Consider the following 27208-nt stretch of genomic DNA (forward strand, 5'->3'; position numbering starts at 1 on the left):
TTCAGCAAAATGGTTCAATTATGAACAAGCGTGTCCGAGCCATGCTCAATCTCTCCACTGATTTCAAAACATGACGAGAACTAGAAATAATAAAACAACCCCACTTAAGCTGACCCTACCGGTTTCTTCTCATCAGAACCTGTATTCTTCCATATTTCAGCCGAACTAAGTCGAAAAAAAGTTGGCTATAAAAATGTAACTTTTGCAGGTGTGAAACTGCACTAGCTATGTTAAAATGTTGCCAGTTTTTGAGTATTTTCCATCACAGGTTGAGTTATGGGTATGTGTCTGTGTGGTGTGATGTGCTCAGTGTTGTAAATCTTTATTAGTCCTATCAGCCCTATTAAAGCCAGGCAATGTATGTCAATCTATGCCATTTGACAAGTTTGGTGACTGTCCCTGACTTCCAACTATCACTCCTCCCTACTTCAGTAAGAAGAGCTCTACTCTTTTCTCAGGGGGACTGGCTAAACTGCCTGTGTTAAGCAATATAGAAGAGCATGCAACAGACACTGGTTTGAAGCAATATTTGCAGAGTACAAAACAGGTGTTATTTCTTTGGTTTAACTTCAGGTGGGTATTTAAACTAATACTTAGCAAAATCAGCGATCGGTCTGTGAAGATACTCCTATTTCAAGTTCGGTAGGTCTTGACTTGAGCTAAATTAAAATATTCCAATCTTAAAATGAAATAAGAGCATGTCTAGATGAATTTGCAGCTTAATACTTTGGTTTAAAAACAGTTAAATGGGTACTTTTTATATTCTTGAGACCAGAGAACAAGGATTGTTCCCAAAATAATTGTCTGTCTATGTCTATAGCTTGAAGAAGTTTTGAAGATTCTCATTTGTGTTAGGAAGAAATCCATTGCTTCTTAGGCAGGATACAGAAATATCTTCAACAAGGTGCTGTTACGTACGGCTTGAGTGTGTAAGAACTAAGGTGCATCTACTCTGGGCCTGATCTATCCCTTTGATCTAATAGCACATGACTCTGCACTGGTATAAATGGCAGCTCAGGGTGATGGAAGGATGGCCACTGGCTGGATGATATTTGGATTCCTTGACCCAAATCTTTTCACGGTGCACAGAAAGGAAGGTGAGAAAGTTAATGTGACTGGACCTGTTGCCCTCTGCAGGGAAGACTCCTGATGTTGGGCCAAGTTCCCTGTACAAGAAACCTGAAAGTTTTGAAGAGCAGTTTCAAAACCTCCAGGCGGAGGAGGCTACAAGTCTGACACCCACCATGCTTCACTTCACTGCACTGGAACTGGCAGCTTCCACAGAAGAGCCTCCTGTTCTTCCAGCCACATCACCGCGGTCACAGGTAAAGGGACAGTTGGTAACTGCACTGTACCTCTAATATAGGCAGAAATGTCCTGCAGCTAGGGTCTGGTTTCCTTTTTTTTTCCCCACTTAGAAATAAGTGTTTGCCTAATACCAAAGCCCTCCCTCAAAAGCGTCCCTCTACCTTCTAAACACCTCTTCTTCATAAAGAGTTCCTTTAGTTGCCTCTCTTCCCTCTCCTACATCTCCCTTAGCTGGTCATCTTCATTCAGTTTCAAGGACCAGAGAGACAGTAGGAGCACTTGGCTGGAGAGGCAGCATATCCTGACGTTCCTCAGTGGCCTTTCTTCCTCACATAGAAGCAGTGACAACTTTCCTCTTGACTTCTACTGGAACGAGGGAATGCTGAATGTTTTAGACAAGTTCATCCTTGAACTAATTTCCTTCTGAAAATGAGATGACAAGAATTCCCAGTAGACAAGGCAAAGGAACCCAAGGCACTATTAAGGTGTGAAAGCACCAGGAAAACTTGCAAAGACTTTGATATTGCTACAGAAGTGTAATCGATTGTCTCTTTGGTTCTTTGTGGTCTGCAGACCCGCCTCAGGCAAGATGGGGATGTGATGCCCACCCTAGATATGGCGCTCTTTGACTGGACAGACTATGAGGACCTCAAACCAGAAATGTGGCCATCTGCTAAAAAGAAAGGTGCTATACTTCCACTGTTGACCTCCCTGTCCTCTTTTCCAAAGGTCGTTCTCTAAGGCTTGGCCTACGGTTAGTGTTCACAATTATGCTGAAAGGAGTGAGATCGTAGGAGAAGTGGTGGGGGGAGAGAGGAAGAGCATAATGCTGATTGTATTTTGTGCTCTGTTTCAGCTTGTTTCTCATTTTGGTTGAATGGTTTGAGGGTAAGGGAAAAATGATTAGACGAGGGGTTCAGAAGTAAGGAGGAGACTAAGCTAGAGGTTCAGACTCCGGAAGCTTGAGGCTGCTTTCACCCTGGAACAATTCAGTTACCAAAATGAAAACACTAGCGTGTAATTTTCTATCAGCATCTGTTCTTTTCCATAGAAAAACGCCCCAGTAAGAACCCCAACAGTGGGAACGAAACTGCGTCAGCCGAAGGAGAGCCGTGTGACCATCATCTTGACTGCCTCCCAGGTCAGGAACAGTCTGACAGAGCTCCTTCTCCAAACATGAGACTGATGTTTAAAATATCAGACATGAGCCTAGATTTTAGCATCAGTATCCTAATTTGTAATACTGACAGAAAATGGTATGCCGAGGGATGGGCAGAGGCTCCCTGGGGTGTGGTCTGGGAAAAGATGATGTCTGTAACATGAAGCTGTCCTGGGTGTCAGTAGCTCTACAAGGGGATAAATCAGCTATGCTGATCCCCGTTTCTGTGTTGGCAGGCTCTTGCTGCGACTTGCGTGAGCACCTCTGCAAACCACACAATCGAGGCCTCAACAACAAATGTTATGATGACTGTATGTGCACTGAAGGTGAGTTCAGCTTCATGTCCCCCCCTCTCCAGCTAGCTTAGTTGCCTGGGACCAATGGTGTATAGCTAGAAACAGGAGCCAAGCTCTGCTGTTCTGAGTTTCCCTGTCATTGACTCACACTGTGACCTATGAGTCATCTGAGACATCTTGTTTTCCCTCCTGAAAATATCTCTGGACCTATTTAACAGAAGAAGCCACAATATATTAACACCTCAATGATGCTTTGAAGTCTCGCAGATTATAAAACCAATCAGACTACTATCCTTGTTTTACATGACCTTATGCCTAATAGGGCTCTCCTGAGTTAATTTCCACCGAAACTGTAGCAGTTTTGTTGGTGTGGGCAGGACACAGACTTCCGTTTCTTAAAACTGTTTCTGAAGAATCCACAGCAGCCCTTAACAGACAGTTGCAACGTGAAGAAGTTGAAAGGCACTTTTCTAATCTGAACGTGTTCAGGATCAGCTCTACTCACTGGGTCTTCAAAACTCTTGTTGCTAAGTGTTGTGACCTGTATAGATATCCAGTGACTTTGACCAGGTCCCTTCACCTACTTTTCAGACTGATTTCCTGGAGTAGCAGGCCTAAAGGATGGTCTTCACCTTGGGTGTGCTGTGCAACACTTGAAGGTCCTCATCGAAGAGGATCTTCTGATAGATTAGCCTAGAAGAGTGCTTCTGCAAGTCTCAGGAGGGCTGCCCCAGGCCTTGCTTTATATTTTAGTTATAAGCTGATGCCAAATGTGCATCCTCTGTAGCATAAAAAGATCCCCAGAGATGTAGGATCCGGACAAGACAGAAAAGATGCTTGATAAGAGCAGAGCATCTAATCTTGTGTGCTTTCCTTACGGGAGGCTTGACTGCCCGGGGGCATTGGTAATGAGGGGCAGAAACCCGTCCTCAGGGTAGCCTGGTCATAGTGCATAGCCCAGGGACATGCACTCCAAAAGGCTGCTCAGTGACCTGTGACATTGGCTGGGTCTCCAGTGTACAAGTATTCAAGGACAGTTTTATTAGCTGTCTCATTATAGAAGCTATAAATCCTCAGCCTTCCCCACTGTGGGGGTACTGGCACTGTTGCTATCTGCTGTCTGCTCTGGGAGTACATAGGGTTGCAGCTTCTAGGATGATCAAATCAGCTCCTTCCAAGAACCCCAATGATCCTGGGCTACTGAAAATCAGGGCTTTTGTGGGAGTTATTTGCACACAGCTGCCCCCAGTCTAGCCCAACTTGCTATGCCTTCTGCTGTAGCAAAAATCAGACAACAGACACCAAAAGACAAGCATACCAGTACCAGAAACAGATGACTCTTACCCTCACCAAAGGCTCCCATTCCCTCCCACTGTCGCGGGAGGCTGTGTACTGATGCTTTTTACAAATAAGATGTTTTTCTCCTTACTGTTCCTCAAGGCTATGTCAGATAGCTTCCTTCAGACCCTGCAGAGAAATTGGAGGAGATCAGCAATAAGCTTTGGATCAGACCTCTTCCACAGTAATAACACTTCAAAGTCTCTTCCCTCCTCTCCTGAAGCTTTGCAGAAATAAATAGCAACGGGAGCTCCCCAGCCATTGCTGCTGCACATTAAGTCTGCGGTAATTTCCCAATGGAAAGATCACTTAGACAGTAATGGGAAGTAATAGGGGGGAGTCAAGTGAGGCTTTCTTAAAATCACTGGAAACAATCAGGATAATTCATTGGTATTTCAAGAAGTCAGTGAAACCTTATGCCTGGCCCAATGAATCCCAAACACGAACAGGGAGCCAAACAGAACAGAAGGGTCCAGAAAGCAGTGTACCCTCCCCACTCCATTTGACATGGCCCAGGCTTCCTCATCCTGGGACTGTCCCCACTGTAGTGAGTTTTGTCATGAACGGAGGCTGGGAGCTAGTTGTTTGGTGTTACTGCTGCAGTGAGCGCTGGTCCCTCCTGCTCACCATGTGTGCCTTTTCCATAGGGCTACGCTGTTATGCCAAATTCCACCGGAACCGAAGAGTGACCCGAAGGAAAGGACGCTGTGTGGAGCCTGAGTCAGCCAACGGAGAGCAGGGATCATTCATTAATGTTTAGAGGGGGGGGGACTATTTCCTGCCTCGAGGGTCCGGTGCTGGGGACAAACCATGTGTACCTAGCAATGGGGATTAGAGAAAAAGTCAAGCAAATGATTGAAGCTGCAGGCTCTGAACATGCCAGGCTCCAACAAGACTGATGCTGGTGATGATTTATGAATAGAGTGGTCTCAGCCTTTTCTACACCAGGACTGCCTTCCCCTCCCTTCCCTCAGCACACCCCTGCCATGCAGCTGGGTCCCCCTCTCTCAGTTAGCAGGAGATGATCCTGACTGGCAGTCCGATGCCTTGAGGTAGGGGAAAAGCACTTCAGTTGCAACGCTTCCTTGCAACACAGGCAAGATATGAAAGGTCCTGCAGGCCAAATGGTAGATGAGCTTAAGCTTTGCCCCTTAACTATTGCTTGAGAAGAGTGGTAGATGTCTGTTAAGGATCAGAGGTTCTCAGAGGATAGGAAGCTTGCAGCCTCCAGGTGCAAACAAAGACAGGGGTTGAAGATGGATTGGCAGGAAGCTGGCTGCCTAAGTGAGAGGGGACCCTCTAACAGAGCTCTTGCTCTCTCTCTTGTTCATTGCTACAGACAGATATTCCCCAGCTGTTACACACTACTGCTTCCTACCTGTCTTCCTTGGGACTGTCCATTCCCACACCTTCTTTCCTTTCTTTCTCCCAGAGAACCACCTGGTTTCTGCAAGGATACAGCAAGAGATCCCAGCCTGCAGCTCTCACTCATTTGGTTATCCTGCCAAGTCTGTTATTTCTAATGATTATTTTTAGGAGCTTTCTGGGGAAGTAATAGTTTTCCTAGAGAGCCAAAAATAAAGTTTTTGGTAACAGGAGATAGGGACCGGCTGTTCCCTTGTAGTAGTACATCCTGTGACATACTGCATGTGCATTTCCATGATATGTAAATAAAGTTATGATAGATACCCTTTGTGCAACTCTTCTGTTGCTTTGACTGCACCTAACCACGGAGCAGTCGCCAGAAAAGTCTGTAGGAGAGTTGGCCAGCAGGAAGCACTGACTGCTTCAGGAAAAAGCACAGAGCAACTGTGCCACTGGTACAAACATTTCTCTACCCATGCTGGGGATCCATGTAGGCCAGTATCCCCCACTCATATTGCAGCTAGCATTCAGTTTCTGCCTGGTACCGTCCAGATGTTGAAACCTTCTTTAAATTACTGCTTAGTTATTGACCTCAGTGATATAGTGGGGCAACATAGGCTATCTGTATTAAACAGGGAAACAGTTAGTTGGTAAGAATGTTCTTTTCTATCACTATCACCCCAACTCCCTGGCTTCTAGTGAGTGAGCAAGCTCTGCAGTCTTTTGAATGTTAAGTACAGGAACCTAGAGATTTACAGCACTTTTTGTAGGAATAGAAATAGTAATCTTGGTGCTGTGGTCAGAATCCTCTCTATGCTGCTTCCCTAAATCCCTCTGCATTCCATTAGGGTAGGCAAATCTCCATTTTGCACTCCTGTTTCTGTTGAGTGTTGCTTAGCACTGTGTGTTCACTCAAATGTTCAAATGCATAGTAGTTTACACCTATCATATAAAGAGCAGCCAGTCATGACTGCAGAAATATGCTATGCCTACAATAGTAGTGCTGACCCACATACATCTGCACTGCTAGGAGATATGCTGAAGGAGAAATTTGTGAAGGAGCATTTAGGCAAAACCTGCCACTCGGTTGGATGCAGCTATTTAGATTTCTGCTTCCAGCATTACAGTCTCAGTCCAAAAATCATGAGTAAAGAAAGGTGTTTGGGACCAGCTCTATGCCATGCTAGCAAGGACGCAATTTGTTAACCCAGAAAGAGAAATGTAGCCCCTCCCTTATCCCAGATGCAGAATAGTGGGTGGTACTGCCAGGGCTATTGTCAGGGAAAGCATAAAGGGAAAAAGGCTTTGATTGATCACAGTCAATTGCAGAGCTCTCAAAGCCTAGTCTGTGTGACACCAGTGACAACCACATGTAAAGTCGTTACCAAAGACAGGTTTGAGAGCACACTGCTTTCCCGCATAGGAGCTGATATCTGTGTTGGAACAGTGCTATTGAAAGGAAGCTGGAAATTTTGTACGGGTCTTCACCCTAGGTGATTCTGTTATTGATTGCCCCATACACTGCATACAGAATCCTTGCAGGATCCAGGCCAGTGTTTTAGGCAAGACTGTGATGCAAATCCTGTCAAATATAAGCAGGTTCAAACTGCAAGTCTGAATTTTTATCAGGAGCCTTTACACTTCCAAAGGGGACCTCTTGCTTTTTTATGCTTTAGGAGTGCTATTAACTCTTGAGTATAAAGAGCAGCTGATTCCTTAATTGGTGGGATTATTTAAATGTCTGAGGACAGTGAAAGTGGAATTAATTATTATCAATCAAGTCACAAGATTATTGGATTGATTTCTCACAACGGAGTTTCAGAAAGAGAGTCCACCACCGAGATCATTCTTTCCAAACCAAACTGTGATGTTGCAGAGATGGAGCAAAAATGGTGAGCCGTGACACGTGCACATGCTGCACAGCCACAGCAGTGCAAAAGGAGTTGCACAATTTGATTTAGGTATCTGCCAGATAAAATACTGACTTCACAATTGCAGTTCAAAGGAAAGCTGTTGAGTAAATAATACTTCAAGGTGTGGAATACAAGCCCAGCTTGTCATATAAAACCCGAGGGCAGCATTTGTACAACAAAAGTTCAACCCGCTCCTCAGTGTAGCAAAGCTTTTCAGTGCTACTCTGTGCTATGTCTTAAGGGTATGACAACACTTGCAGAGTGATACTATCACTGGGTTGCATTTAGCAACTTTACCCTTCCTTCCCACTATCTCCCAGTTGCAGTGCAGTCAGTGACAGATAGTTCTGCCTTTAGAGGCCTTAGCTCTGAATAAGAGAGAGGGAGATCAATGTCATGCAAGTCCTGATTTGTATGTTCTTCTCAAATGATTGTTGGAGAAACTCTCATGAAATTAAGCATCCACACAAGCTCAGCTTCTCTGCTGTCCCCAGAGAGCTTAATCCAGAGCTTTTGCAAGGTTTTCTATTGTCTTGAAAGGACTTTGGATCAGGCCCAAACCAGCTACAGCAGGGCTCTGTGGAATAATTCTGAGAGTTAATTACAGGGCATGCACATAAGTAAGGTGAGTGACCGAGCCCCACCCAAACTCCTGCTCTGGAGTCACTGCTGTTAGCAGCCTCACAATAAATCCAAAGGGCATGCATCGTTCTGAGCCACTTCTCCAAGGGTGAGAGTCATTAGACATGGAAACGAGAGGACAGCGTGCTGATTTGACATAATTATCTCAGCAGCTGCCTGCTCTGTGAATGCAGCTGAATCTCAGGAATATTGCTGGCAGTTGCCAAAATGATGAGTGCAAGCAAGATAAGGAGGGGAAGCACAAATTAAAACACTTGGGAATCACTCTGTCTCAGGTCTGTAATAGTCTGCATTCATTTTAGCTTGGGGGTTGTCTTACTGAAACTGTCTCTCCTCCCCCCCCCCCCAGCTAATTACCCTGTTGTCAATCCACAGTGTGGAGAAGTGCTTCAGTTTCAAACCCATGCTATAATAAATTGTTCCAGTCCATGCCAGTCAGAGTTTCTACTGCATAAAGCCTGGAGAAAACATTGCTGTTCATGTGTTTTATCAGAAACAACGAGGGCTGTTGTTTTCTTGGAATGTTCTGAGTGATCACATGCACCCCTAAAACCCATTTCTGCTATCTCAATTCATTTTCTAGAGCGCCAGCAAATCTTGAAAAGTAGTCCCTCAATTACCTCTCAAAGCTCTAGTTAGATTTTAGAAAATCAGAAGAGCAGCTCTTCCCTGATGATATCAGAAAAGACTTTCATGTTTGTCAAGATCACACCTTAGTGTAACCCTCCCCACTCCTCAAATCATCTTGCCATAGACTGTTCTGCAGTGAAGCTGCAGGAGGAGGTTCCCCACCAGCATTACAAAATGCCTTCACTTTCCCCTCCAGTCCTAATGATAATGTTTCTGCTTGCTGATTTCCCACTGGGATCTCAGAGAGAGTTTGCAGAGCCAGGACAACTTCTGTATGTCCTTCCTCGCTTCTTATTCAGAAAGGCTCTATAGATAATACACGCATTTGTGCAGGGCGAGTGCCTTCATTGCTCTCAGCTCTCGAGACAAGGGCACAACTCAAAGATACCAGTGTCATCGGCAGTCTTCAGTTACCTTCAGATTAGAGCCTGAGTGAGGGACAAGAAGGGCAGAACTATGAGGGGTGAGCTTGTCTCAATCTCCACAGGCCAGATAGGGACAGCAGGGGCAACTGTATCAGCTCTGCTGCTGCCCTACAGAACTGCTGTAACTTTGTACATCAAAACTACAGTGTCCTGAAGACACAAAGGAAAGCACTTCTGCCTTCTTTGCCTCCTTTTTATGCTGTCACGAAGGGAGCCAGCTGTGTAATAGGTTTTTACCCACCCTGCAGAAGGCATATCACCAATATACTTGACGAACCAGCTATACAATGGATATTATATTAGTTGTACTCAGCTGAACTCACTTGACAAGTCTGCTACTCAGGAAAATCTCCATATCGTCTTTCCAGTCTCCTGGGTCATCTATTTCTCGCTGCAGGTCTTCTTCTTTATCTCGCTGCTTGTCTTTCGCACCATATTTATGTTGCTCTGAATTATCAAGCCTAGGGAAGGGAAAGAGGCAGCAGATTACACAGACAGACAATTTACAAGGTACAAGCAAAGCAAAGCAGAGATAAAAAACAATAAATCCCCCCGATCAGATAGGTGTGAGAGACGTGCAAATGCATAATGTCTGTCACAGTTCTCATTGTTTTCATATCCATGAGATCATGAAGACACTTCTGAGTCCCTCGAGTCCACGACATGCAAGCCCAGGATATAATAAGCAGGGCTGAATTAATTGCACAATACATTGATGAACAAAATGAAGTAAAGTGCTTTTATTGTACAAGGGGAAACGAATGCTTTGCATTAAACAGCAGTCACATCAATCCAAATTATGGCTCGCGCTGTATAAATGATAATGAGACTCTCTGTCTCACTCAGACTGAGTGAACACGTTGAAAGGAGCAAAGACGCCCACTTACTGCTGCATCTAAACAGTGCTTATACTTAAACTAGGCTGCAGCATGACAGTGGAATTTGTCTTTATAACAACATTATTCCTTTGCTAGATACCTGTCCTGGTGGAAGGGCATTCCTATTGCTGTTTTCACCCAAGCATTGAGGCAGCAATAAGGCTATTCAAAGTCTCTCTTTATCTTTTTTTTAGGTGCCACAACTTCTTTTTGCCATTTAGGGTAAAATACAGTCCTTGGCATCACTGGGAGCATTATTATTGATCCCATTTGACACCACTACTTCTGTGAGTGGAGGCAGGGCTTCCCTGCAAGGTACAGAAATGGAAAGAAAGTCACAGCTATTGGGGGATGTGGCAATAGATGAATTATTTTTCAGTCTTTCATCTGGTAAAGTGGTACAACTAGAGATTTTGGGTGCACTTTTACAGCTTTTTTTTCCTGCTGTTTAGCTGCTATGCAGCTAATCAGTTCTCTTCTGGCACTTCTGGTTACCATTTTCTGAGTTGATTCAGTTTGCCATTTAGTACTTTGTCTTGGGAAATCTCAGTGTGCTGTGTATTAGCAGTCAATGGGACTCAGTATGCAGTGAAGGACAGCCTGGATAGAGCTACATTCGTGCTTTGCCTGATGAACTGTGAACACAGGTTCAGCATTGCATCACTCATATGCATAATCTTGCACTGCACTGCTTGAACTAGAAATGGGATTGAACGATGATTCACATATTCAGCCTCTGCAATGAACTTCTGACTCCTTGCTCATTCCTCAGTGGCCCCATCTTTTCTGCTAGAATAAATAATGAGCACACCTGAATGACGACAAGAAAGCACCTGATCCAGTAATGCATTGTGGATGGACACGGCAGACAGGTAAAGTATACACTGGGCAAGGAAGGCAGGGTTTGAAAAGGAGTCAGCCCGGCTTCTTGGTGTTATTAGTTCCTTTGTCATACCTGGGGAAAAGAATGGTACTATGAACTGGGCAGGAATTCTAAAATGGGAATAGTCTTCTTTCAGAATGACAATGGAAGAATGCCTGTTTTGTACGAGGCAGCTCTCCCTTATTGGGATCAGAAAGGACTTTCAAGCGTGTCTGTCAAGAGCACACCTTAGTGTAATCCTCCCCACTCCCCAAATCCTCTTGGCATAGACTGTTCTGCTTTGAAGTTGCAGGAGGAGGAAATTGCATTAGGAAAGAATTCAGTGATCTAGTTCTAGGGAAAAATCAAAAGGGCCAAGGGATGCAACTAAGTATCTGCTAGCCATTCTAGCCACAGGGCTAGAGACTCAAGCACTCAACCCCAAAGGACAATCAAATTGAGTTGAACATGGCTGCTTTGTTGTATGATACAGCTGAGTGCAACAAACATCTTGCAATTTTTTTTTTGGTGGTGGTAGTGTTTAAGACCTCTTTTCCACTCCCCACACTTACTGTCTTTTGGTCACACTACTGATGTGTGCACAAGAGCTTTCTTTTCCTCCAGAAAGCTGCTAAGCACTAAATACACTTTAGCCTTTTGGGACCCTGACTACAGCCCAAATATGCTGTTACACCTTCCCACAGCTGCACTGCTTCTGTAAGTAGCAAGAGCTGTTTGCTTGGATGTTTGGCGTTAACAAACAAAGTGATCCCATTACCCTTCTAACCTAGTGATGGCTTTTTCTCCTCGGTGTTGCAGGTGCTGTGCAATACGTATCAGATAGCAGCAAATAAATTTAATGAAATAGGATGTCCTGGGAAAACGTCCCTGTTTTCTACTGTTTCGATTGTCCTAGATTCCTTAAGGTATGAGCACCACGGACTTTCCCTGACTACTAGTGTTAACAGCAGTACAGTTTTACATGTGAAAAGCCTGCAGAGTCATAGTGTCCCTGGAATACTTAAGTATGCCCTTTGCCACACATTCTGCTGAGATGAGAGCATCTGATGTATTTATTAAATGCCTTCATGATTAATGAAACTTGCTGTCTCTTTACTGGAAATGTCCTGGTTTTGCCGAGTCTCAGGCTAATTCAGTTAAGGCTCCTGCTCCTCAGACACCTTCCTCAAACTGCATGACAGCTCTGAGGTGAGGTGAAGCAGTCAGGAGAAACTGGACATTTTAAACTCCTATGGACACTACAGCATAGCCCAAATGCATATTCATGTTTGGCTTGCAAGTGAAGGTGGCCTACTCTGGAAGCTTTTCGGGCAACATCAATAACAGACAATGCACAAAGCAGGGCATGGAAACATCACTGCTGTCCTTGGAGTGCCCTGCAGGGCCCAGTCCCGCTCTCACACCACATCTTCACTTTCAAACCCAAACTTTTATTACTGCTAAAGGGCTGTCGCACCAGATAGCGCTGGGGATGGCAGTATCTCAGCTGAGGGTGTGCAAGGGGCGACTGAGAGGTCCCATTTCGCTGGCCGGGGCAGAGGGCACAGTTCATGGCAGGGCCTCGGCCTGCCATCCTCCTGACGTGAGGAAGGGCCGCCAGGGCCCAGGGAGCCCCCCGCAGGGGAAGTCTAGAGGGCCTGCAGTGGGCCTGGGGTCGGCCGGATGCTGACGGACGCCCCCGTCGGGCGAGGCGAGGCGAGGCGCCGTCCCGGCTCCTCCCGCCCCTCTGCCCTCCCCTGGGCGGCCCGAGACCAGCCCGTGGCGGCGGCGGGGCCCGGCCCAGCCCCACGTGAGGCGGCCCCGCCGCTGGGAGTCACGGGGCGAGCGGGCGGGCCGCTGCCATGGAGCTGCCTGCTGTCAGCCTCAAGGTAGGGGTCGCGGGGGCGTTGGGCAGAGCCAGTGCCGGCTGCCCCCCGCGGGGCAGGGTCGCCCCGGCCGAGGGGCGGTCTGCCCGCGCCGCGTCCCGCGTCTCCGAGCCCTGCACGCCCGGGAGGTGCCCAGGGCGGGCCGAGGGCCGGCGGAGGGCTCCGCAGTGAGGAGCGGGGAGGGCTGCGAGGGTCTCGGTTGAAGTCCTCGAATGGGAGGACTAGGGAGCTGGTTGGCGTCCCCGGAGAGCGGGCCATGGCCCGGCCTGCCTGGCCGATGGCCAGCTTTGTGCCCGCTTCAGGCTCGGTCAGGAGAAGTGGAAGTCTCCGTGTGGAGGAATAACTGGTACTTCTAAATCTTTTTCATCACCAGGGTAAACGTTGCAAAAACTCTTAGTCATTAAGACTGTCAGGCAGTGACCCCAAGGTTCACTTTTGCTTCAGGGCAGTTTGCTAAAGTGGCCAAGGACTGGGTTGGGACGACAACAACTGAACTAACTTGTGTCCACAGAGGTTCCTAGCTCAGCTGACCGGGGTTAATCTAGGATAAACACTACACAAGATCCTGAGGAGGCAAAGCTTTTGCTTGTCAGGCAAGATATCTTGGAAAGATGATCCCATTTGCTTCGGGGTTATCCTCTGGTAGATAACTGAAATTGCTTTTCTGGTTTCTTTTGGGGGGCAGGGAACGGAGGTAATTTGAATTTTTCACTGGATATCTGTTAACCAAAGGCATGGAAAATAAGGGACTTCTCAAAGGTATATTAGACTTTTCACTTTGGCAAGAAGTACATCCTTATCCATAAGCTAGGGGAGGCGAAAATCTTTTTTTTTTGCTTTTCATGTTGCTGTTTGAAATTGAAGCCTTCCCTGATACCACTCAGAAGAAAATTTCCTCCTTTTTTTCCTCCTTCTACCATATTTTCAGAGCTCTGAGACTTCTAGATGTGTACGTGCCTTTTTCCAGGTTCCCTAGTTTACATGTGTTGCTTGGTGCGGCAAGTTTCAGGGGCTTTCTTTGGTTATAACTTTGACCAAACGAAGACTGAAAGCATTGCTGATCTCATCTGTGGGGTTTTTTTTTTTTTCTTTTCTTTTTTTTCTGCTATTGATTCATAAAGCTGTGAGCAGTGGCCTTGGAGCTGGCTGCCTACAGGTGGGGAGAGCAGTACTGTCTCAGCTACCCTTAAGAATTCAACTTTGTATAACAAGACTTTAATGTGGCTGTTCAAAATGAAAGTTTGGAGTTCATATATTCATGGCTTTACACTCTTACTAGGTCACCAAGAAAAGCAATTTTCCTGGGGCAAGTAAGCAAATGGATTTTTCAAGGCTTGGCATGTAGATTATATTGCATTCTGGAAACCAACTGATATTTTGCTCTGGGAAATTTGGACTATTGGGTGATTCCCTGGGCACTAGGAAGATTAAAAGATCTTGTTTTCTGCTTTGTTTATAACTTGTTTCAGTTTTTTTTTTTTCTATGCTAAAACAACAGTGAAAAGCAAGGACATCTAATTAAAAGGTTTACCAATGAAATAAATGATTCACCACGGGAGACAGAGACACGGGAGCTGAAATACAGACATACTTCTTGAATGAAGGAGCCACCATGACAACATAACCAAAATGTTGCTTTTCCTCTGGTTTCATATAACCAGTCCCAAATCTCTTCCTAGATAAGAGCAAACTTGTCCTGGGCAAATGGTTTTCAGCATTAAGCAATTCCTTGTTTTAAAGTCTGCTGGTACTGGTCTGAGGGCTAGGGAGTAGTGGGTTAATAATTGTACCTGCATCTTTGTCTTGTCCCTGAGTTGGGGGCTGCTTCTCTGAAACAGATCGCCAAGATGGGGAAGGGCCTTATTCAGAAAGGGACTGAAAACAACACACACCACTGCTATTCATCAGAATGATCTGCTTAGAGTTTCTGAGAGATTAGAAAGATAAGCCTCATGATAGAAGTAGCTCCAAGAAAACGGTATGACTGAGCTGTGTTTGTGCCAGAACACAGCAATGTCTTAGCCTTAAGGCCTCTCTTCAGGCTACACGCAGAACTAAAAAATTGATGTAGCAGGCTTTTTCCTGGAGCAGATGAGGAACATTCTCATGGAAGAACATCTACTGGCTCAGCTCGCGTAGTAATAGTCAGCAAACTCAGAAGTTAGCTTTGCTTGTCATCTAGGTCAGCCTCCTGCTCCAAGCAAAGCTAACTTCTGAGTTAGATCAAATTGCTCAACTCAAAATTTAGCTCAGTTTTAAACATCTCCAAGGACAGAGCCTCTACAACTTCCCTGGATAGCCTGTTCCAGTGCCTAACCACTCTCATTATGAATTTTATCCTTGTATCCAGCTGAAATTTCCCTTGCTGTAACTGCTTTTTTTTTTGCCTCTTGTTCTTTCTTTGGGCATCTCTAAGAAGAATCTGGCTCAGTGTGCTCAACAAACATCCTTCAGGTTGTGGTTAGTCTGGGTATGAAACTGTGCACTATGGGATAATAATGAGAGGACCTAAGGAGTTCACTCACAAGTGGCCACTCGGATCTATTTTTGGGTTAGTGCATCCTCAGATGAATGTAAGCAATTCATAGAGTAGATGAGCTCACTTGCAAGAAAGAGGCAGATAATAAAAGAAAAGAATTGTCATTTGGAATCATGGCATTTTAATTTGGGCAAAATTCAACCTTATGCTTGAAGGTTCTGTGCTGAGGCATGTTTGAAAGAGGGAGGTCCCATTCCAAAGAATTTCCCATCCAACCGGAACCAGACAGACCAAGTGTCTTTTATGCTTGCCAATTAGTTCCATCACATGCTGGGATTTGTGGAGGAGCCAGGAATTCCCTTCAGCTCTCCTCAGTTTCCAATGGGATGCTTTTAATCATGTGATCATCCTCCTATCAGCCCAGAAGGGATGGAGACAAAGATTCTACCTTTTATATGTTACTCCTCTCAGCGCTAGTTCAAGTTTTAGAATTTCTTCCCTTAGAAGAAGAAATTTATGCCCTTCTTATGTAGAGACACAAGTCCTTGAGCAGAGGGAAAAATTTAAATTCTTCTGCTGTCTCATCAGGAGACCGCCTGAAAATTATCTAATCTCAGATAGTGACTGTGAGCTTTAAAGAATGTTTTTCATTAACACAACGTTTTCTACGTTCAAGCGTAACAAGACCACCAGCTAATTTCATAGTGCCCTGAAGAACTGTCAGGGCTAACTTGGACTAATAACCAGGAAAGAAATGCCTTGTTTTTCTATTGGCAGTCCCCCATTCTATCAGCCTTTGAGTAATAACGTTTTTACCTGACTTTATCCTGGTGACTATGCAAGCTTCATAATTTAATAACTGCAGAATTGATCTAGACAGTTTAAAAAAAATAAAAACGGCCTAATTATATTAACTGGTGAGCCTTGAGGGGTCTTGTGGGTATGTAACATGCAATTAAATACTACCTCATTAAGAATTTCCCTGATGTTGTGATAGTCTCTTGAGTAAACGCTATTTGCATGTCTCCATTCTTATCCAAGAACATCTTGTCTTTTACTGATTAGCAGCTTCTGCCTGGTCTCGGTAAAATTTGGGAGGAGGGGAAGCGGGGGAGAGGGGTGCATTTTGTAGGCTTTCATGAACAATTAAAAAATGCATTATTAAAAATCTGTTTAAGCAGTGTTTGAAGTTATGACAAAATCTAGGCTACTCAGAATGAAAGCTCATCAGATGTGCCAGGGTATTGCAGTGCAGCAAGAACTGTATCTTATCCTAAGACATTTACATTGTGGCAGAACAGCTTGAGCCACAGCAGATGCATCGCTCCTGTTAATTTCCTGGCTGCACTTTGTTCATGTTACAGCTTCATTAACTCTCTCCTTAAGCAACTAGTTTTGTATTAAGTTAGAGCATGGACAGAAGTTTTGAGTCAGTGAATAGGGCAGAATGTCAGTAGACCTTTAATTTTGCTCTAAGGGCTTAATTCTCCTCTCTGCACAAAGCTTTCCTGTGTCAATGAAGTCAGTTAGCCTGTCTCTACTAATTCATTTACCTGTTTTGTTTTTTTTTGGGGGGGGGGGGGTTGTGGTTTTTTTTTTTTTAAATGCTGAGGTTAATACTGCCTTGTTTTGGATTTATTTTATTTAGACTGGATTAAAGATACTCTTAATTGCTTGTATATCCTGCATTTAGGCTGTGAGACCTGTTTTGTTACTTCATCTTGCACTAGGAGGTTCTTTATTGCCTGGGTAGTCTCATAATGTCTGTGGGACTGGTGATTTTCCACAGGAAGAGATCTGTTCTCTCTCCTTGACTGGGTAAGTGGTGTGAGGAGTGGGTTGCAGTTTTTTTCAAGCACCCCTCCCATCCAGGTCATTCAACAAAATAGTTCAGCAAGCAATGGAGCAGAAAAGACATTGTTTTCTGTCATGTGACTGGATTCTCTGGAGTCCAACTTTAAACTAGACTTATTTGTATCTTAATACAAATGTCAATTTCAGCCTTTCTCACAGGCAAAGCAATAGAAAAATATCTATGTTTCTCACAGATTCTCTGATGTGTAATAAAGTTGGATCAAGCTTTCAGTCTTTCCTTTGTGAGGCTGCTAATAGAGCCTGTCTTCCATACCCTTCAGAGGTGTTTAGGGAGTGAATATTTTTGAGACCGGTCTCCCTTTTCCAGCAAAATTGGCCAGCAGGTTCAAAAGTGAGTGAGCACATGGATATTTGCTTAGAAGATTGAAGTGGTATCTTTTTATTCCCCTTTGTTGTCTTAATAAGCAGGTAGAGTATGTCTCCTTGGTTACAGGAAATGTCAAGTGTTGGTGAAGAGAATGTTTCTGCTACTTGTTACAATGAATCTCTTGCTTTCATTTGTCTGCCTAAGTGCAAGGTTCAGGATTGTTAAGGACGTTTGCAAAGTACAGCATCTGTAATAGAATTATCTTATTGCTGCTTAGGGCACTGCAAGCATTTGGGCTCTGGAGGCTTCACTGGGAATGAAAAGAGACGTGTACTATGCAGGATTGTGTTCTCCAGTTCCTAGTAGATACCTTCAGGTCTGTTAATACTGCAGTGAAGTTGAGCTGCTGCTCCGAACAGGCTTGAAGGAGGTATACTGAGGACTGGATGAAATGACCGGGAGCTGCAGGCGTGACTATCCATGGACTTTTCGGTGACGGGCCCCCACATTGGTCATGTATAAACTGTGCTAACATAGTGTAAATCAGATTGCCTGGCTTTCTGTGCAAACTCTTCTGGAGTTCCAAAATCAATAACCCATTTAGAAAAGCCTAAATGGGCCCTGAATTAACTGTCAACAGAGATGACAGCAATAATGAATGACTGCAGTGCAGCACCACAGGAAATACCCAGCAGCAGGGGCAGAGAAAAATGGTTTTGCGTCTTCACTGTCCCAGTTGCAGAGCCAGTTTTCTGCACGGGTTTGTGGGACCAGTGTAGCTCCCAAGGACGTTCTTCCACTCTTCCCTTGGAAACAAAACAGTGTCATTTCACTTCAGTCCTCCCATAGTTTTCCCAACTTGCTGACCCGTCTTCCTCTGTTTCTCCACAGGCCATCATTCTGGTACACTGGCTGCTCACAATCTGGTAAGTGATTGATAACTGGCCTGGCCTGGGTGAGAAGAGGGTATTCCTTCAAACCGGGAGTGGGACGTTCTTGTGAAATCAGCACTCCCTATGTGTGCCTCTCTGTGTGCAAGGAGATCCTAAATCCAAGAGTGAGGTGTTTGCATGGGAGCTGGGATTGAATGCAGACTGTTGCAGGCTTAGCGTGAAGGAGGGCTGTTTTTTGTCTTGTTTGGCAGGGGGTGCATGAATTACTTCTTTCCAGCCTCCTATGCCTGGGGAAACTTCAGTGTACTTGCCGTGGGGATCTGGGCCATTGTGCAGCGAGATTCCCTCGATGCCATCATGATGGTGAGTATGAGGGTATTTGCCTCCAGCAGGCTGCTCAGGGAGAGGGTGGAGGCAGAGACAGCTCCTTTGAATCAGGGATGTTCTTTACCTGTTCCTAGTGCAGCAGTGAATAAGTCAGACTTCCCGTTTTTTTCAAGAGAGCCTGACTTTCACCTAAGCATCGTAAACCATGGTCAGAAGCACTCACTATTCCTTATTTTGCTCCTCGTGGTGAGGCATATTCGATTCGTATTTTTAAACCTGCTGTTGTGACCTGTAATGCTAGCCAAGGACTCAAAGCATTTAATATGCTTGAGTTGGAGGGGCTCTATAATCCCTTCTCTGAACATTAAAGAGACTGGCAAGCAAAAATAAACAGCCCTGGAACATATACATCAGAAGGTGTCTAACACGTGTGAAGGAAAGGTATGAGATAGAAGATCACGCATTTAGGACTCTCTCTCTCGCTCAGTCTACCTTGGCCAGTGCCAAGCGCTAGCAATGTATGAAACTGGGGTGAAGGCATGACTGTGTGAACACAGATTTTCTAGGAAATAAGCCCTGTAACTGACTGTGACTCCTAATGGTCAATCCCCTGTTAAGTTCATGTCCTGTTCTCTCTTTGTTTCCAGTTCCTGACTGGCCTGCTGCTCACAGTCCTCACAGACATCATTCACATCAGTGTCTTCTATCCTCAAAACAACTATCTCACTGACTTGAAGCGTTTCAGTGTAGGCATGGCCATCCTCAGCCTCCTTCTCAAGCCGGTGTCCTGCTATTTTGTGTATCAAATGTACCGGGAACGCGGAGGAGAGTACACCTTTAACATAGGTATGATGCTTCCCTTGCCTCCACATCAGTGTGGGCCACCTCTTCTGGTGTTAGGGAGATTGTCTTGCACTTTGGACCCTTCAGCCTGAGTTCTGTGCAGCTGGATTCTGCCCCCCTTTACCAGAGAAGGGAGGTCATCCTCTTTCTCTTGTTAGTGTCTGGTCTCCCATTTTGTGGTCCTGGTGTGTCTTAGGCCTTAAATTTATGTTCTTCTCTTCCCTTGCAGACCTGGAGTCCTCGTCTGACAGCCATTTTGCCCACAATGGTATTGATGCCACTGCTGTCTCTCTTATTCAGTGTAGCTGAGAGGCTTTTCCCCTCTTTCTCCTCTTGTGTTTGTGTGTGCCTGTTGGAAGACTCTGGGTGTCCTTTTCTCTTTGCCAACCCTTTTTTTTCCTTCTGAGGGAGAGTAAAGGCAGCATCCTTTCTAGCTGGATTATGCATGAGGCTGGATTTCTAACTCCAGGCTTTCTCTGGGCCTCATACGTCCTAGCTACCTCAATTGCTTTGAACCGCCATTTCCTCACCTGCAAAATGGGGCTGATGTCTATGTCACGGGACTTTGCTTGTAGGCACTTATTTTTAATCCTGGTTGTACTTGCTTGTGATAATGTGGCAACCAGAGAGAAGGGGGTATGGCTGGATGTTCTGGTCTCAGCTTCTTTGCCTCATATACCTGGTGCTAGTTCATAGCAGGGCAGCTTCCAGGGCACTTTTGCTGTGTGGGAATCCACCCTGGCAAAACCAGCAGCCTGCACAGCTATCTTTCTGCTTTCCTAAGAGCTGTGCAAGTCAAAGGATAGTATAGCTGGCATTATAGTGTTTGAAAGCCATTGTTTGTGCTGCTTTGGGGTTGGCAAAGAAGATGAGGCTTCCTGTGAAAAGAGGTGAATATTTGCAGGGGAGGAGAGGCTAGGAAACCAGTGGCTTCAGGGTGCTATGTGCACCTCTCTGCTAGTGTAATGTGGATGTCTTCCCTGCCAGCTTGTGCAAGTGCCAGACAGATCTGTCTCAGCTGGATCAGAAGGCTTGCGTGCCAACTGCAGCATTTTGCTGTGGGCCTTGTTTGTGCCAGTTTTTATTAGCTGCTCGCTGTGCTTGTAACTGTATGCTGTGGAAAGTGTAGGTATCATTGAGAAGGAGAGTAACTCGCCCTTTGCTTGGAAGTTGGAAGTATTCCTTCTTTCCATCCACGCTATCCTAACACAGGCACAATACTGGCTGAGTCTCTTCTCAGGAACCGGCTGAATTCAGTCATCTTGTACTACCAGTTTCATATCCTCTTTTGAACATGTCTTTCTTGCAACCTTTTCAGTACAAACTGGGTACTGTGGTTTTGTGTTGAATGTGGTTGCCAAATAACCTCTCTATGTTGTTTTCCTACTATCTGGCACCCTCATTTTGAACTCAACTCTCTCATCTGTTTCCTGGTCCTCTCTGTCTTGTTTTCTTTCCGCATAGAATCCATTTCTGTTGCTTGGCAGCATCCTTGCTGCTTAGAACAGGGCCTGTCACATGATATGGGGCCCACCTTTGATTCAGAGTGCTTCCTAGCCATGGCAGACCCGTGGCCTAGATAAAGAGCTGTCCTTGCATGCTCTCTCTCTTTGTCCCTTGCTCACCCTGGGGCAGTTACATGGTTTTGTACCACTCTTAACACCACAGCCAAATTGCTCCTAATGTAGTTGAGAGCACTGCTGGATTCAAATTTAATGCCCTGGTATGACACATTTGAGGCACAGCTGGGTTGTTGGGAAGAGTGGTTCATGGATGAATCATGCTCTGAAATCCATGCTGACTGTCAGCTAGCCGTGGTTCCTGCTGCTTCCATTTGTTGCAGGATATATTCATTTTTCCACTAGACTTCATAAACTTGATCTTGCTGAAATACGCTACTACATCAGCCCATCTGTTATACTGATATGTATCAGTGTGGGTCTTGCTTTCCACACAGCCGCGTAGCTACCGGGAGAGCAGTTCTCAGTGAATGAAATGCTCATATGATAAGGAGTACGTTCAAAAGCACCCCAGTTCTTTTGCCTTTGTTTGGAAGGATGAGTTCTCTTACCGCCTGTCTGTGTAGTGAGGCTGACAGAACACTGGTGCTGGGGAGCTAGTAGAACAGCTAACGTGGTGCGGTGCTGAGCTGTTGGTTTCTTCTAGGGGACTCAATTCTTGCGCTTTTATTTTTTTCCCAAGCTTGTTCTCTTCTGTCTCCATTCAGGCCTCATCCGTGCAGGCCAGGATCGCAGCACCTATGAGCCAATTGATCGTCAAGATGCCTCTCCACAGTGGCCTGAGGCGAGCAAGTCAGGCCAGCATCCGTACTGAGGCCCTCGCCTGGAACAGCAAACAGATACCTCCCTCGCCCAGTCCAGCCTTACGTTCCTCCCGTGTCTGTTCTGATGGAGCAAGACCTGCTACTAAGCAAACAGGAGAGGATCTAATTTTACTTTCTTCTGCCTCCCTGAAGGTTAGGCAGATGGTTTCCTTCAGTAAGTCCAGAAGATCTGAGATGCCATGTTAAGTGCTGTGACTCTTTGTAATCACAGTACGCTCTCCTTCCTCCCTCCCCCGGAAGCTCTTCTCTGTCTGTGTGAGTGGAAGCATCTTCTGCAGTCTGCCATGTCTTGTACTGTGTGTGCTCTTTACTGTAAGTAAGGGAATCAAAATATTTTTGGACGAGCTGACTTTAAAAGACTCATGGTCTGCCTTCAAACGATACAGGAGTTTAGCCCGCTTTTATGAAGATATATCTCCAGGAAACATCTGGGAGTTCTGGAGCACTGGTTTTGACCCTATTATTTAACTAAGATTTATGATGAGAAATCCCCGTGCTAGCTATGGTGGTTTGCACGCAGCTGGGGTTGGTATAAAATGCTCTTACTGGGCCAGGGAGCTGCTTGTGCTTCCAGTATCTAGCCTTGGGTTTTATTCATTGTGGCTTATATGCAAACCGAATGTCCTTCAGGATGTTAGGATGTCCTTAAAATGACTGTTAAATGTAGGTTGCAGATACTGTGCCTTGAAATATCCTTTTGCCTTCAGCTGCTTATCTTAACAGAACTTGAAATGTTACATTTTTTCTAAGAAAACTATAAAATGAACACAGTTCTTCTGTGTTAAAAAAGAATTCACTGGTCACCTATGTCTCATTTGAAAATGCAGATATTCCTGATGGGTTGCGACTATAGCCAGGGAGCCTGGAAAAGTCATTACAGGAGGAGGTCTGCAGGGCTTCAATGGGTTTTAGTCTAAGCTTTACTCAGAAAAGTAGAGGGTACCTTCACTGCCCATGCTCTGCTGTGCAGTGAGCTAGTAAATTAACACTGGGGAAATGAAAAGGTGAGTTTGTGTGGCTTTTTACACTGTAGTGACGAACAACTTGGGGTGTTACAAACTTCAAATTCTGATCTTACAATAAATCTGCCCTGCCGTGGCTTTCAGTGTAAAAACCCTAAACAAGGAAAAGGTGTCCAAGAGGTTTCCTTGGAAGAAAAAGAGCATGGGAACATTGGCAGAGTGAAAACTGTGGGGAGGATCTGTGTTTTTCTGAGGCAGGTTCACTTTTGAATTACACATCTGTTATTCTACAATTGCATTTCTCTGACAAGACCTGTTGTTGCATTGACTCTTCAGTGACCACGAGTCCCTGTTAACTTTGCTCTAAGCTCTAGAACCATTATATTTGTATGTTTAAAAACAGATAGTTTTCCCCCCCACTGAGTTTCATCACTTTAAACATCAACAGATGCTTCATCCACTATGCTACACAAGCAGAGCAGTGATCTGTTGCTTTGCTGCTGTACCTGAACTATCCCCATTTATGCTTGGACCAAGCACCTGTTAAATGACATAAAATTGCAGTATTCTGATCTACTTCTCTGTGTGTTGTACGTTCATTTTGCAGGTAACTGCTGGCATAGGCGTGCAGTAGGTGGCAGGCGTGCTGCCGTGCAGTAGAGCAGAGGACTAGGAGTGAGTCTGCTCTTGTGATCAGATGGGGAAGAATGAAGATTAGGTAGGCAGAAGTTTCTGTTTTTGCAGAGTTGCTGGTTCAAGCATAGAGCAGACCTTTATATTCAGTTAACTTTTTTTTTTTTTTTAGGCCTTTTCAGCTCTGCAGAAATGTACAGTGGCAGTGCTGATCCCTGAACAACACATTTAAATACTCTGGTGATGGGCTGTTTTTTCTTCCCTAGACCTGCAGGACTCAGTGGACCACACGTTGAAAATGACTTTTTAAAATGTAATGCTTTTGGGGGATTTGCATGGACACGAGGGTACTTCTCATGAGGCACGCCCAGACATTTTCCATACTACAATATCTGTAGGTGCCCCTTCAGCTGATCTGCTGTGCACAGCGAATTCAACGGATCTCACAGCTCAGAGGAGCAAAGCTGGGCAGAGGTGTTGATATGCTTACTGTGAATTAAGGATGCCAACTTGGGGCAGTAAATCGGAGACAGGGAGGACAATAAAAACCTGGCCTCTCTCCTGGCTTCTAACAACCGGTTCTTATTTCTGGAGGAGGGTTGTTGTTTAGACAGTGCTTAAGGCAAGCACCAGAGCACTCTTAGATCCATACCTGATTTAGCACGGCGTGCGGGGGATTCATTAAGCCTGTTGGCGTGCCCGAGCACAGCCTTTCCGTGCCGGGAGGCGGCACGACCCCCGGCTTCACCACAGGGCTCCTCTTTCAGCCTCTCAGCAGGGTCCCCGTCAGCCAGACGTGCAGCAGGTGTGATTCTCCGCTAAATTTTTAATCCTCGGGTACCGGTGTGCCCTGGATTGTCCGTTAATGAGCTGACACCTCTCCAGAATTAAGGATAAAATACAATAAAATGAAGTCTCCCCACGTAGCTCAGTCGCTGCCTCCCTCCCCGGCCCAAAAAACGTCTCAGGCGGCCCTGAGGGGTGGGGTGGGGGGGGGGGGGGGGGCGGGCGGCGCTTGCGCGCGCGCGCCTAACGGTCGGGCTAACGGCTCGCCTAACGGCTGAAGGGGGGGGGAGGGGCGGGAGAGGGCTCTGAGGGCGCGGTGAGCAGCTCAAGGGCATCGCACCCCGGGGCTGGGGGTTGTCGCCACGGTTTTGGGGGTGGCCGTGGGTGCCCGGCATTCCCACACAGCTCTGCTGCCAGGAGCCAGGACATGGCGAGTTCGGGCCGCCTGGCGAGCGAGCGGAAGGAAAACGTGCCCCCTCTCCTGAGGCGCTGCCCCAGAGGAGGTAAACGCGCGCCCTTTGCGGCTACGCTGGTGGGACACCGTGGGTGAACTGTCCCGACCTGCTGGGTCCCCCGTCGTCTGGGCTGTCTTGAGGATGCCGCTTTAATTAGCCATGGGTGAGAGCTGCTTTCCTCTGGCCATCTGCAGCCCCAGTGACAGGCGGTGTTGCTAATCATAAGGGATAAGCTGCTTACAGTGACCCAGCTGGAATGAGCTCGTTGCTGGGGTTTGGGCATTAACGGGGGGCAAAGCTGCGGGTTTGCCTTGCATTCAGAGCAGACACAAAGAGGCGTTCGTCCTGTCCCTGAGGTTTTGGCCGGGGTGAGCAGCATGTCCGGTGGTGGCTGTCGGAGTGAGTAACTGCCTACAAAGAGAGGTGCGTGAGCACCCAGGGAGAGCGTGTGGATTCTGCCTTTGCTGTGGACTGAAATGGGATGGCTGAGCTCGGGGCCCCGGGGTGTGTGCATCAGCGATGCCAGCTGTGAGCAGGCCTGAAACAGCTTCCCCCAGGCTCAGCCTGTGGGGGGATGGCCCTCTCGCTCCCTGGAGCGGCTTCCACCACTACATGCTGCGACGCTGTTTGGTTCTTGGCAGACAGCGTGTAAAGGTTGCTCCTCTGTAGCTGTTCCTCAGCCAGCTGCTGGGGCAGAAACTGCCCTCTCTGCAGTTAAGGAGAGAGGAGGACTTGTGTGTGCCTTTTGGTTTCAATAGGACGACGTGAGGCGAGAGGCCAAGCACGTAATAATAGTAATGGTTCAGTTTTTAAGACTGAGCAGTGAGCGAAAAGCACTGTTTCAGAGTAACTTGTAGTACAATCTTAGACAAATCACTGGTCCCAGCTTGAAATGAGAGGTTGATCTGTTTTTTGGTCTGTATGGATGGGAAAATCGGCATTACCTGTGTGCTGCTTACGTCTTCGTTACGTATCTGCCATTTATATAGTGCTAAAATGACATTCACTTAAAAGACTTTGCTGGTTTACTTTTCATGGACTGTGCTATTTACTTCTTTTCTCTTACAACAGAGGTACTTTGAGCAGCTTCATTTTTGTTAATTTAATTGGATTTATTTCAGGTTTTGACTGCATTAGCATTGTGCTGCAAAATGTAAATAGTAAGCATATGTAAAGAAATGTTTTTAGTTGGGAACATAAAAGATAACATAAAATCCATTGGTCATGGATTTTGCAGGTTGCAAAATGTGTAGCATGCCTTAAATATCTCTTTTGGCCTTAGAAAAAGTTTTTGAAAAGAACTTTTAAAATCCTGTTGCCTTTTGAGTAAGATGAACCACTGCTGAAAAGTGGTTACATTAAAGTTCTGAACGGCAATTTTGGAAAGGCGAACAAATTGATTTTTAAAGGACGCTGCATCTTTCTCGTCTAAATGAGACCTGAAATTAGGAATGAGTCAGGTGAACAACTCCTAAAATAATCTGGGAAGCCTGTTGAGAACCTGGTACCACTGTTAGAAAGAACTGAAATGGAGAATGAAAAAAATGCATGATTTTTATTGAGAAAATAGATTGTGTTTAGGTTCTTGGGTGTGAAAGTAGTCCAGTGGGGTCACACTTGCAGACGTTCATGGAACGAAACAGTACTGATAAGCATGATGATTTTGCGCCCTTTCGTTATATCAAAGTCCTTTATAACACTTGTTGTTTGTGACGTATTGCTAGTTGGCTGGAAATTCCTAGGATGCAAGGAGAGCTTTTATGGAACACCGATCTGCTGCATTTTGTGATTATACTTCATGTAATGATAGGTACCCTCTCAAAGAAGGCAGCAAAGCTCTGGAAAGTCTACTCACTTTTTACGTGTCAACTTCTAACTGTCTGGAAGAAATAGCACAATCTTCTATTCGTAATAACATTTGATGATGTGTGAAAGGCAGTAACAGCTGGTCCCAAGGATCGCTGCAACACCACATGACTATCTCCTGTCACCTCCATAACTGAGTCTACTCCTCGGTTTGCAGTGATTAGTGAAAGAGTTTGAATTTGAGGACAAGCAGGCCATTTGCAACCAGGGGGAACTGAGGCTAGTTCAGATGCTTTCGTAGAGGAGAGTGAAATGCACGTAGATTGGAAAGAGAATGCAATTGGAAAGAAGGCCTTTTACTATTCAAGTAGGTTTGAAAACAAGTGACGTTCATTTCATAGGCAGTGCTGGCTGTTTCTTTTCAGACTGACTAGTTTTTTGAGATGACATGGGTGTTTGTGTCTTTTTCACAACACCCTTTTCCAGGTCGAGTTTATTGCCTTCCTTTTTTAAACCAACCCAATAGTCTTAAGTGGCTCTCAGCTTCCCTTCAGTTTCCTGTCTGATGAGTACCATGTTCATGTTCCTATGTAGCAGTACATGGGCAATTTCTGATCTCCACTGATCAGTAGGTTAAGGAACAGGGGAGCAACAATGTTAAACCCTAGCAAGTATTAAAGGGAGGATAGAAAAGAAGCATAGTTGTTAGAATGATTGCCAACTTGCCTTTCAAATTTCGGGAAATAAAAGCACAGTTCCCTTAAATTGTGCTTGTCTGTTAGCAGCAACTTAAGAA

General features: G+C 45.6%; 2 protein-coding genes across 5 annotated transcripts in view; both read left to right on the forward strand.

Moving 5' to 3' along the window:
• DRAXIN (dorsal inhibitory axon guidance protein) overlaps positions 1–5789 on the forward strand; it is a 13254-nt gene extending 7465 nt beyond the window's left edge. For all 3 annotated transcript variants that reach the window (XM_068915776.1, XM_068915777.1, XM_068915778.1), the window contains 5 exons: positions 1138–1325; positions 1882–1993; positions 2360–2449; positions 2704–2793; positions 4749–5789. In XM_068915776.1, coding sequence (XP_068771877.1) covers positions 1138–1325; positions 1882–1993; positions 2360–2449; positions 2704–2793; positions 4749–4861 — 593 coding nt within the window. In that variant the 3' untranslated portion in view covers positions 4862–5789. The remainder of the gene's footprint in view (positions 1–1137; positions 1326–1881; positions 1994–2359; positions 2450–2703; positions 2794–4748) is intronic.
• Positions 5790–12565: 6776 nt separating this feature from the next.
• Positions 12566–25639, forward strand: AGTRAP (angiotensin II receptor associated protein). 2 transcript variants are annotated; one of them, XR_011135727.1, is made up of 7 exons: positions 12572–12705; positions 18255–18289; positions 18508–18619; positions 19231–19429; positions 21654–21924; positions 23340–23450; positions 23538–25639. XR_011135727.1 is itself a non-coding variant. In XM_068915785.1 (5 exons), the coding sequence occupies exons 1-5, from the start codon at positions 12679–12681 to the stop codon at positions 21758–21760; spliced, it is 480 nt and encodes a 159-aa protein (XP_068771886.1). In that variant the 5' UTR covers positions 12566–12678; the 3' UTR covers positions 21761–22562. The 2 variants fall into 2 exon arrangements, 1 of the variants encoding a protein (XP_068771886.1); XM_068915785.1 differs by lacking the exons at positions 23340–23450; positions 23538–25639 and having other exon boundaries at positions 12566–12705; positions 21654–22562.
• Positions 25640–27208: the final 1569 nt, after the last annotated feature.

The sequence above is a fragment of the Struthio camelus genome, chromosome 21, assembly GCF_040807025.1.
Source record: "Struthio camelus isolate bStrCam1 chromosome 21, bStrCam1.hap1, whole genome shotgun sequence".
NCBI lineage: Eukaryota > Metazoa > Chordata > Aves > Struthioniformes > Struthionidae > Struthio > Struthio camelus.

Bases quoted from the DNA above. Each gene is read 5' to 3' on its own strand.
- AGTRAP (XM_068915785.1), top strand. From the start codon at position 12,679: ATGGAGCTGCCTGCTGTCAGCCTCAAG. The intron at 12,706-18,254 runs GTAGGGGTCGCG...GTTTCTCCACAG, and splicing joins TGCCTGCTGTCAGCCTCAAG to GCCATCATTCTGGTACACTG. The intron at 19,430-21,653 runs GTATGATGCTTC...GTCTCCATTCAG, and splicing joins AGAGTACACCTTTAACATAG to GCCTCATCCGTGCAGGCCAG.